This window comes from Oncorhynchus nerka, linkage group LG15 (assembly GCF_034236695.1).
Source record: "Oncorhynchus nerka isolate Pitt River linkage group LG15, Oner_Uvic_2.0, whole genome shotgun sequence".
Lineage (NCBI taxonomy): Eukaryota > Metazoa > Chordata > Actinopteri > Salmoniformes > Salmonidae > Oncorhynchus > Oncorhynchus nerka.
The window spans coordinates 26,735,325-26,746,902 of NC_088410.1; the positions used below are offsets into that span (position 1 = coordinate 26,735,325).

The window sequence follows — 11,578 nt, forward strand, 5'->3', positions numbered from 1 at the left end:
AACATGTTCCCGTAGTGCCCCGACTTCCTAGTTAATTAAAGATACATGATTAGTTAAATTGTGTAATTAAATTACACATAGAGAATTGATTTGATATTATACAGTCTTCACATTTAATGATAGTCAACAACACGACACTGCTGATGCACAACCAAATTTCGAAATTGCACCTTATGCACCTATTATTCTAACTCTCAACAGTAAGTTGAGACCCCGAATGTATATAAATATACAGTGCCAATCAAAGGTTTGGACACACCTACTCATTCAAGGGTTTTTCTTTACTTTTACTATTTTCTACATTGTAGAATTTGAGTGAAGACATCAAAACTATGAAACAACACATATGGAATCATGTAGTAACCAAAAAAGTGATTTTTCAAAGTAGCCAACATTTGCCTTGTTGACAGCTTTGCACACTCTTGGCATTCTCTCACCCAGCTTCATGAGGTAGTCACCTGGAATGCTGAAACTGGCTCTCATGAGGACCGCCACAGGAAAGGAAGACCCAGAGTTACCTCTGCTGCAAAGGATAAATTCATTAGAATTAACTGCACCTCTGATTGTAGCCGAAATAAATGCTTCACTGAGTTCCAGTAACATACACATCTCAACATCAACTGTTCATAGGAGACTGCGTGAATCAGGCCTTCATGGTCGATTTGCTGCAAAGAAACAACTACTAAAGGACACCCATAATTAGAAGAGACTTGCTTGGGCCAAGAAATACGAGCAATGGACATTAGACCGGTGGAAATCTGTCCTTTGGTCTGATGAGTCCAAATTTGAGATTTTTGGTTCCAACCGCCATGTATTCGTGAGATGCTGAGTAGGTGAATGGATGATCTACACATCTGTGGTTCCCACCATGAAGCATGGAGGATGAGGTGTGATGGTGTGGGGGTGCTTTGCTGTTGACACTGTCAGTGATTTATTTAGAATTCAAGGCACACAACCAGCATGGATACCACAGCATTCTGCAGCAATACGCCATCCCATTGGGTTTTACGCTTAGACTATCATTTGTTTTTCAACAGGACAATGACCCAACACACACCTCACAGGCTGTGTAAGGGCTATTTGACCAAGAAGGAGGAGAGCGATGAAGTGCTGCATCAGATGACCTGGCCTATATAAATATATAAAATAATAAAGGTATTATGATTTGTTTATCACTTTTTTGGTTACTACATGATTCCCTACGTGTTATTTCATAGTTTTGAAGTCTTCACTGCTATTCTACAATGTAGAAAATAGTAAAAATAAAGAAAAACTTTTGAATGTGTACTGTAGGTTTGTTTTCTAACCCGTAAAACCTGATCAGAACCCGGACAATGTCCCCATTGAGAAAGAGCTGTTCTCTGAGCCCCTGCCAGAGTCATTGACCACAGCCTATTGTCTGCAGTTCGGCCCCAGTGTAAAATTCATGAGGATCTACAAGAGGGCGTTTGGCCAAGACCACCAAGTGGCCAAGCACAAGCTCCATTGGAGGTCAACAAAGCTCTTTGTGGACTTTGATGCCACCTATAACATTGAAAACATGAATGCCCTCAACAGCTACATGGAGGTATATTTGAACCTCTACCTGGAGGTGAAGCCTTGGGAGGAGGAAGATCTTCAAGAGGTGGAGCCTCTGGAGAAGGAGTCTCTGTAGGTGAAGGCTCTGGAGTTGGAGAAGAAGGTGGTGGAGAAGGTAGTGGAGAAGGACATGGAGGTGGAGAAGGAGGTGAAGAAGGATGTGAAGGAGGTTGAGAAGTAGGTGAAGGTGGAGAAGGATGTGCAGGAGTTTGAGAGGTAGGTGGAGAAGGAGGTGGAGATGGAAAAGGATGTGGAGGAGGTTGAGAAGTAGGTGGAGATTGAGAAGTAGGTGGAGAAGGATGTGGAGGAGTTTGAGAAGTAGGTGGAGAAGGAGGTGGAGATGGAAAAGGATGTGGAGGAGTTTGAAAAGTAGGTAGAGAAGGAGGTGGAGATGGAAAAGGATGTGGAGGAGGTTGAGAAGTAGGTGGAGAAGGAGGTGGAGGTTGAGAAAGAGGTTGAGAAAGAGGTGGAGGGGAAAAGCACGTGGAGAAGGATGTGGAGGAGGTTGAGAAGCAGGTGGAGAAGGATGTGGAGGAGGTTGAGAAGCAGGTGGAGAAGGAGGTGGAGGTTGAGAAAGAGATAGAGGTGGAGAAGCAGGTGGAGAAGGATGTGGAGGAGGTTGAGAAGCAGGTGGAGAAGGATGTGGAGGAGGTTGAGAAGCAGGTGGAGAAGGATGTGGAGGAGGTTGAGAAGCAGGTGGAGAAGGAGGTGGAGGTTGAGAAAGAGATAGAGGTGGAGAAGCAGGTAGAGAAGGATGTGGAGGAGGTTGGGAAGTAGGTGGAGAAGGACGTGGAGGTTGAGAAGCAGGTGGTGAAGAAATAAGAACCACCTAGCTACAATTCTTAAAATATTCAATCCAAAAGTATCACTATCATCATTTACTATAGATGTCTGGTGTGTTCATAATAGATGTGTGTTGTTTAGTTATTTTTAACACAGATCTTTTCTTTCTGTCTGTCTGTCTGTCTGTCCAACCGAAGACAAAAAGAAAACAAAGTGCATCAGGTTTTTCAGGTCCAGGACCAGCTCTTCCAACCTTCTCAAGGATGACAGAGCCCCACCTGAGCTGCCTGCATCTCTCACACACACAGAGCAAAACATTAGATATATTTGCATGAAGCAATACTTGCAATGAAAAAAAAATGAATTGCTTGGAAAATATGAACATTGTGTCCTTGAGCTTTTTTACATGAATATAATCTGACTATTATTACAATTCATGTGTACCAATACAGTACATTGAACTTTATTGCACCAATGATAGCACCAATTCATTATAATGACGGTGCCATAATATAAACAGGATTTGTAAAAAGTGTCTATAGGGCATTCATAACAAGCCTACATAGCTCCTTTCTAACACAAGGTTTTTCCCAAGTAATACTCCTCTGTAGACGGAAAGTGAAAGATTGTCAAAAAGAGCGAGAGAGTCTTTATCTGTGTTATGGAGCAGTCAGCAGGGACAGGCAGTAGTCAGCAGCACCATTATCTGTTGTCAAACAGGGGCCTCTCTGGGCCCCCATGCACACTGATAAACACAGCCTAGCACATAATCACCTACTAGACACACAGGTCTTCTCAGAACCACATGTCCCAGAGGTGTGTGTGTGCTGCTCAATGTGTGTGTAGCAGTTTTAGTAGTGGGGGAGGGGAGTTTGAGTTGTTTCATGAAGCTGAATGAAGAGGCCAATGTCAGTATGATATTCTGCTTGCACTGTACGCCATAACATGTCAGAGAAACAACTCCAATACACTTGAAATTACATTTTCAGTGGTTTTGTGCAAAACGAAGTCCATAACATTCATTAGCTAGAATTACATCTGTTTGTTGTTCTTTTTCAATTCTCTTTCTCTTTGGAGTTGTTTTGCTGGCCATGGATTTCTGCTCAGGATAAAAAAAACAGGGAGGGGTAGCGAGGGGGGAGATACAACTGTTCATTCACTCTTTCTCCTGGTTAAGAAGAGAGGACTGGAGTAGGAAATGGAGTTGGCATAGAACTCACGCACACGAACGCACGCACACACACACACACACACACACACACACACACACACACACACACACACACACACACACACACACACACACACACACACACACACACACACACACACACACACACACACACACACACACACACACACACACACACACTTATGTCCCACCCCCCAACGGTCATCAGAAGATACATGAACGGAGAAGATTTGAAGTCACGTTCACAACCGAGAGAGAAAGAGGGGGGGATACGGTAGACGGGTAGAATGGAGAGAGGACAACTGTAAAAGAAAGTAGGCTACTTGGCAGATCAAACTGGACAACAGACAGGTGTAACTGTTTTCAGGATGACTGGTTACTTACAGTTTGCAAGAGTCTAACCATTGTGAGATGGTCATGTAAAAGAAAAGACAAAGCTCACATTCCTGTCACCACTGTAACCTGTGTGAAGTCGACGTCTAACTGGTCAGATGGCTGGGACACAAGCTGCTGTGCTTCCATCCTTCAGCTCCTTCTCAAACTTTGTTCGCTCTGAGAACAATATGAAGGTACGTATTCCACTTGTTACTTTTATTTGGTTTCTACATTTTGCTGAAACAATGAAAAGTGTTGTCACTTGTATATCTTTGTTTGAAGAGGGTGAGTCTTGGGGCTTAACAGCAGAGTGTCTAAATGCCATCAACTTTTCTTTCAACAAAATGTTTGGACTCGCAATGAAGAGGCCCTGTGAGCACAGCCTCATATCCCCAACACATTTAATACAATATGTGTATTTTGATTTAAGATCTGTCCAAATATCAAATGGATTTTATTTGGAAAGTTATTACAAAACTAGGATTTAATTATAAAATAGTTATTTTAATTTGTTAGTGGGTGTTGTTGCGTTATTTCCATATTTATGTGAAGTTAGTAAGAGAGGCTCGATATGAACTGATGTTTTTGTACTGTCGCACAAGGAGTGGAAATTTGAGGATGGCGCTCTCAGTCTGGACTCTCAAACCAAGAGGATGTCACCTGGCAACACCAGTGACCAGCAGCCAGTTCTTCCTCACCTGGACGATGAAAGTGAAACCTCATGGGACATGGAGTTCTTGTTGTCTGACTGGAGCAGCCCATCACCTGAGCTGAACCCCTCTCTGGACTACAACACTCAGCATCTTCTTCAACCGGACCAAACTGGACTCTACCATGATGGAGAAGGGGTGTTGACGGACCAAATAAGTCCAGACAGGCTTCATACGGGCAGCAGTAGCCTGATGGTTGAGCTGCTCACCCCCTTAGAGACCATTGGTTCAGGCATACCAGAACTTTACAACCAACAGGTTCGGTCATCATCATCATTATCATCATTCCCCATTCAACCAAACGTGGACCAGTATGGTTTCAACCCCGGAAGCAACCAGGAGGGACATGGCAGAGATAGAGCCACTGCTGTCCTCACTAAGGCCAAATCATGGGACTTTGGAATGGGACACTACTACCCCCAACAACACACTTCCATGGTGACGTTTCAAGATGGCAGATTCCTCCAAGCCCCTGTCTCCATGACAACCTCTATGACCTCTGAATTTCGAACCCACCACTACAGCTTCCTCCAAAACTACCCCCACCACCTGGGTCTATACCGCAGCCAGAGGGACTACAACCTCCATGGCCACCACCACCAACAAGCCTCCTCCAACCACTTCCCCTACTCCCAGCACCAGCAGCCCCACCTAGCTATCACCTCCTCAGGGGTTCCCCCTGGTGGTTTGGAGGGGAAGAACGGCCGCAGGACTGTGGCGAAGAAGAGAGCTGCTCTACACAGCTGTGAATACTCAGGTTGTAGTAAGACCTATACCAAGAGCTCCCACCTCAAGGCTCACCTCCGCACACACACGGGTAAGAATGCATCAATTAGAATACATTACACAGGTAAAAATACAGAGATTAGAATACATTACACAGGTGAGATTAGAATACATTACACAGGTGAGATTAGAATACATTACACAGATAAGAATACAGAGATTAGAATACATTACACAGATAAGAATAGAGAGATTAGAATATATTACACAGATAAGAATACAGAGATTAGAATACATTACACAGGTGAGATTAGAATATATTACACAGGTGAGATTAGAATACATTACACAGATAAGAATACAGAGATTAGAATACATTACACAGATAAGAATACAGAGATTAGAATATATTACACAGATAAGAATACAGAGATTAGAATACATTACACAGGTGAGATTAGAATATATTACACAGGTAAGAATACAGAGATTAGAATATATTACACAGATAAGAATACAGAGATTAGAATACATTACACAGGTGAGATTAGAATATATTACACAGGTAAGAATACAGAGATTAGAAAACATTACACAGGTAAGAATACAGAGATTACATTACACAGGTAAGAATACAGAGATTAGAACACATTACACAGGTAAGAATACAGAGATTACATCACACAGGTAAGAATACAGAGATTAGAACACATTACACAGGTAAGAATACAGAGATTAGAATACACAGATATTGAGGCATTAATGCATATTCTAGGGATTAGAATACATTGGATAATAGGCAGAACTGCATGATGGACAACTTCATATGGATGAATAATGATTCATGGCTTTTAGTAGTAATGGCTATTGAATAGAAAAAGTCTAAACGATCCTTGGGACGTCCCAACTCTGACGTCAACCCATTGAAGTTGAAATGTAAAACAGTTAAGGAAAGGGTTAGGTAAGGGTTAAGGATAGAGGTTAGGGTTAGGTAAGGGTTAAGGATAGGGGTTAGGGTTAGGTAAGGGTTAATGTTGGGTTAGGGTTAGGTAAGGGTTAAGGTTGGGTTAGGGTTAGGGTTAGGTTAAGGATAGGGGTTAGGGTTAGGGTTAGGTAAGGGTTAAGGTTGGGTTAGGGTTAGGGTTAGGTTAAGGATAGGGGTTAGGGTTAGGGTTAGGTAAGGGTTAAGGATAGGGGTTAGGGTTAGGTTAAGGATAGGGGTTAGGGTTAGGTAAGGGTTAGGTAAGGGTTAAGGTTGGGTTAGGGTTAGGTTAAGGATAGGGGTTAGGGTTAGGGTTAGGTAAGGGTTAAGGTTCGGTTAGGGTTAGGTTAAGGATAGGGGTTAGGGTTAGGTAAGGGTTAGGTAAGGGTTAAGGTTGGGTTAGGGTTAGGTTAAGGATAGGGGTTAGGGTTAGGGTTAAGGTTGGGTTAGGGTTAGGTTAAGGATAGGGGTTAGGGTTAGGTAAGGGTTAAGGTTGGGTTAGGGTTGGGTTAGGGTTAGGTTAAGGATAGGGGTTAGGGTTAGGTAAGGGTTAAGGTTGGGTTAGGGTTAGGTTAAGGATAGGGGTTAGGGTTAGGTAAGGGTTAAGGTTGGGTTAGGGTTAGGTTAAGGATAGGGGTTAGGGTTAGGTAAGGGTTAAGGTTGGGTTAGGGTTAGGTTAAGGATAGGGGTTAGGGTTAGGGTTAGGTAAGGGTTAAGGTTGGGTTAGGGTTAGGTTAAGGATAGGGGTTAGGGTTAGGTAAGGGTTAAGGTTGGGTTAGGGTTAGGTTAAGGATAGGGGTTAGGGTTAGGTAAGGGTTAAGGTTGGGTTAGGGTTAGGCTAAGGATAGGGGTTAGGGTTAGGTAAGGGTTAAGGTTGGGTTAGGGTTAGGTTAAGGATAGGGGTTAGGGTTAGGTAAGGGTTAAGGTTGGGTTAGGGTTAGGTTAAGGATAGGGGTTAGGGTTAGGTAAGGGTTAAGGTTGGGTTAGGGTTAGGTTAAGGATAGGGGTTAGGGTTAGGTAAGGGTTAAGGTTGGGTTAGGGTTAGGTAAGGGTTAAGGATAGGGGTTAGGGTTAGGTAAGGGTTAAGGTTGGGTTAGGGTTAGGGTTAGGTTAAGGATAGGGGTTAGGGTTAGGTAAGGGTTAAGGTTGGGTTAGGGTTAGGTTAAGGATAGGGGTTAGGGTTAGTGTTAGGTAAGGGTTAAGGTTGGGTTAGGGTTAGGTTAAGGATAGGGGTTAGGGTTAGGTAAGGGTTAAGGTTAGGTTAGGGTTAGGTTAAGGATAGGGGTTAGGGTTAGGTAAGGGTTAAGGTTGGGTTAGGGTTAGGTTAAGGATAGGGGTTAGGGTTAGGTAAGGGTTAAGGTTGGGTTAGGGTTAGGTTAAGGATAGGGGTTAGGGTTAGGTAATGGTTAAGGTTGGGTTAGGGTTAGGTTAAGGATAGGGGTTAGGGTTAGGTAATGGTTAAGGTTGGGTTAGGGTTAGGTTAAGGATAGGGGTTAGGGTTAGGTTAAGGATAGGGGTTAGGGTTAGGTAATGGTTAAGGTTGGGTTAGGGTTAGGTTAAGGATAGGGGTTAGGGTTAGGTAATGGTTAAGGTTGGGTTAGGGTTAGGTTAAGGATAGGGGTTAGGGTTAGGTAATGGTTAAGGTTGGGTTAGGGTTAGGTTAAGGATAGGGGTTAGGGTTAGGTAATGGTTAAGGTTGGGTTAGGGTTAGGGTTAGGGTTAGGTTAAGGATAGGGTTAGGGTTAGGGTTAGGGTTAGGGTTAGGGTATGGATGTCCCAAGGATCTTTGATTGCATTAACCCTATTGAACAGAATAGGGTTAGGTAAGGGTTAAGGTTGGGTTAGGGTTAGGTAAGGGTTAAGGATAGGGGTTAGGGTTAGGTAAGGGTTAAGGTTGGGTTAGGGTTAGGGTTAGGTTAAGGATAGGGGTTAGGGTTAGGTAAGGGTTAAGGTTGGGTTAGGGTTAGGTTAAGGATAGGGGTTAGGGTTAGTGTTAGGTAAGGGTTAAGGTTGGGTTAGGGTTAGGGTTAGGTTAAGGATAGGGGTTAGGGTTAGGTAAGGGTTAAGGTTGGGTTAGGGTTAGGTTAAGGATAGGGGTTAGGGTTAGGTAAGGGTTAAGGTTGGGTTAGGGTTAGGTTAAGGATAGGGGTTAGGGTTAGGTAAGGGTTAAGGTTGGGTTAGGGTTAGGTTAAGGATAGGGGTTAGGGTTAGGTAATGGTTAAGGTTGGGTTAGGGTTAGGTTAAGGATAGGGGTTAGGGTTAGGTAATGGTTAAGGCTGGGTTAGGGTTAGGTTAAGGATAGGGGTTAGGGTTAGGTTAAGGATAGGGGTTAGGGTTAGGTAATGGTTAAGGTTGGGTTAGGGTTAGGTTAAGGATAGGGGTTAGGGTTAGGTAATGGTTAAGGTTGGGTTAGGGTTAGGTTAAGGATAGGGGTTAGGGTTAGGTAATGGTTAAGGTTGGGTTAGGGTTAGGTTAAGGATAGGGGTTAGGGTTAGGGTTAGGGTTAGGTTAAGGATAGGGTTAGGGTTAGGGTTAGGGTTAGGTTAAGGATAGGGGTTAGGGTTAGGTAATGGTTAAGGTTGGGTTAGGGTTAGGTTAAGGATAGGGGTTAGGGTTAGGTAATGGTTAAGGTTGGGTTAGGGTTAGGTTAAGGATAGGGGTTAGGGTTAGGTAATGGTTAAGGTTGGGTTAGGGTTAGGTTAAGGATAGGGTTAGGGTTAGGGTTAGGGTTAGGTTAAGGACAGGGTTAGGGTTAGGGTTAGGGTTAGGGTTAGGTTAAGGATAGGGTTAGGGTTAGGGTTAGGGTTAGGTTAAGGATAGGGGTTAGGGTTAGGTAATGGTTAAGGTTGGGTTAGGGTTAGGTTAAGGATAGGGGTTAGGGTTAGGTAATGGTTAAGGTTGGGTTAGGGTTAGGTTAAGAATAGGGGTTAGGGTTAGGGTTAGGGTTAGGTTAAGGATAGGGTTAGGGTTAGGGTTAGGGTTAGGGTATGGATGTCCCAAGGATCTTTGATTGCATTAACCCTATTGAACAGAATACAATTTACACTATGAATGATCAACACATTGTATCAACAATGCTTTTGTGTGCTATTGACTCCATAGGGGAGAAACCATACCACTGTACGTGGGAGGGCTGTGGGTGGAAGTTTGCCCGGTCGGACGAGTTGACCCGTCACTACCGTAAACACACGGGTCAGAAACCCTACATGTGTCTGCAGTGTCAGAGAGCCTTCTCCCGCTCAGACCACCTGGCCCTGCACATGAAGAGACACACATGATGAGAGGAGTGGAGGAGGGGTATGGCTGGGGCCGTGTGAGATCATACACACTAATATGTGTGTACCTGTCTACACACACTCTCATTCTGGTTCTCATTCTCTCTCTCTCTCTCTCTCTCTCTCGCTCTCTCTCTCTCTCTCTCTCTCTCCTCTCTCTCTCTCTCTCTCTCTCTCGCTCTCTCTCTCTCGCCCTCTCTCTCTCTCTCTCTCTCTCTCTCTCTCTCTCTCTCTCTCTCTCTCTCTCTCTCTCTCTCTCTCTCTCTCTCTCTCTCTCTCTCTCTCTCTCTCTCTCTCTCTCTCTCTCTCTCTCGCTCTCTCTCTCATTGTCTCCTATCTCTATCTCTCTTTCTCTCACTCGCACACTAATCTAATCAACACACGCGGTGCACACGCAACTACTAGGTAGAGTAGGGTTATCATAGATGAAGAGGAGGCGTGACTCCTCAAAGATATACAGTGGACACACACACGTTGTCCACACACTATAAACAGCTAAAGTAACGAAGAGTCTTACAGTTACAGACTGACTTAACACTAAAAATAAACATTTACATTTTAGTCATTTAGGAGACGCTCTTATCCAGAGCAACTTACAGTAAGAGTTAGGTGGGACAATCACATATCACAGTCATAGTAAGTTCTCTTTTTCTCAATAAAGTAGTTATCAGCAATGTCAGAGATAGAAAGGTGGGGGTGGAGTCAAGAGCAAGTGTTGGTTCAGGATTTTGGGATTTCTTTCATGTTTCTTTGGGGGGGGCTCGAGGTGAGGAGGGGGATTATTTAAAATAATCTTTGAAGAGATAGGGTTTCAGATGTTTTCTGAAGATGGTTCCACCATTGGGGTGTCAGGACAGAGAAGAGCTTTGACTTGGCTGAGAAGGAGCTGCCCTCTTGTAGGGGTGGGAGAGCCAAGAGACCAGAGGTGGCAGAACAGAGTTGGGGTGTAGGGTTTGACCCTAGCCTGAAGGTAGGGAGGGGCAGTTCCTCTTGCTGCTCCTGTAGTGGAGACGTCCAGTGGAATGCAGTCTGAAAACTAGGTTAGAACATTAGCACCCAAAACATACACAAAGTTCAAAGGTCAATACAGGCTGTGTCACTGGGGAGTGTCATTCTGGCTGAAACATTGTATAAGGAACTTCATACAAATATGGGTTGTTTGCAAAATCCAACACTATATTTATGGATCTTAATATTTCCTGTAAATTATCTAAAGATATTTTTTTATTAAGGCTAAGATGTTTCTTGAATTAAGGTTAAGATTTGGTTAAGATATCAACTTTTCATGTGGTAAAAGTTACTAGTTTCTTAATTTCATGGAGACAGATCACGTCAACTGAACCACATTGAAAATACACCAAGCAGATCAATTTTGTATAATTTCCAATTGAATAAATGTATTTATTTGCAAGGCTTTTCATATTAATATAATTCATAACTTCATATTTTTATATCACTTTGGTCATTGAGTGCTTTAAACTTTTCTCATAAGTTTTATTTGTATAATTTGCTCATTTTAATTTGACTGCATGATTGAATTGTTTCTAATTTCTAAGTAAAATGTAAGTTAATTCAATAAATGTGTACACTTACGAGTGAAGCGCAAATGTACAATTTAACCACTAGATGTCTCTGTTCTATAGGGATATTAAGAAGTGATATTTTTAGGCTTTTTAGTCATTTAACATACACTTATCCAGAGCAATTTAGTTCATGCGTTCAGGTAGGTAAAGCCAACCACATATCACAGTCATAGTAAGTCAAACTGTTCCACAATATCAACAAAGTCAGTGATAGTAACAAAAGATAAGTGCAAGTGTAAGCGCAAGAACGTGTACCCCGAGTGGACAAAACATTAGGAACACCTATCTAACGTTGAGTTGCACCCGCGTTTGCCCTCAGAACAGCCTCAATTCGTCGGGGCATGAACTCTACAAGGTGTTGAAAACGTTTCTCA

General features: G+C 43.1%; 1 protein-coding gene and 1 long non-coding RNA gene across 2 annotated transcripts; both read left to right on the forward strand.

The window, feature by feature from the left end:
• Positions 1 to 1,584: 1,584 nt before the first annotated feature.
• LOC115117080 (uncharacterized) lies at positions 1,585 to 2,743 on the forward strand. The gene is made up of 2 exons (XR_003861656.2): positions 1,585 to 1,794; positions 2,559 to 2,743. It is a non-coding gene; the product is annotated as an uncharacterized LOC115117080 (long non-coding RNA).
• Positions 2,744 to 3,547: 804 nt separating this feature from the next.
• Positions 3,548 to 11,246, forward strand: klf1 (Kruppel like factor 1 (erythroid)). Its single transcript, XM_065001411.1, has 3 exons — positions 3,548 to 4,122; positions 4,531 to 5,455; positions 9,449 to 11,246. Exons 1-3 carry the CDS (start codon positions 4,045 to 4,047, stop codon positions 9,622 to 9,624), a joined length of 1,179 nt encoding a protein of 392 aa, XP_064857483.1. The 5' UTR covers positions 3,548 to 4,044; the 3' UTR covers positions 9,625 to 11,246.
• Positions 11,247 to 11,578: the final 332 nt, after the last annotated feature.

Bases quoted from the DNA above. Each gene is read 5' to 3' on its own strand.
- klf1 (XM_065001411.1), top strand. From the start codon at position 4,045: ATGGCTGGGACACAAGCTGCTGTGCTTCCATCCTTCAGCTCCTTCTCA. The intron at 4,123-4,530 runs GTACGTATTCCA...CTGTCGCACAAG, and splicing joins GCTCTGAGAACAATATGAAG to GAGTGGAAATTTGAGGATGG. The intron at 5,456-9,448 runs GTAAGAATGCAT...TTGACTCCATAG, and splicing joins TCACCTCCGCACACACACGG to GGGAGAAACCATACCACTGT.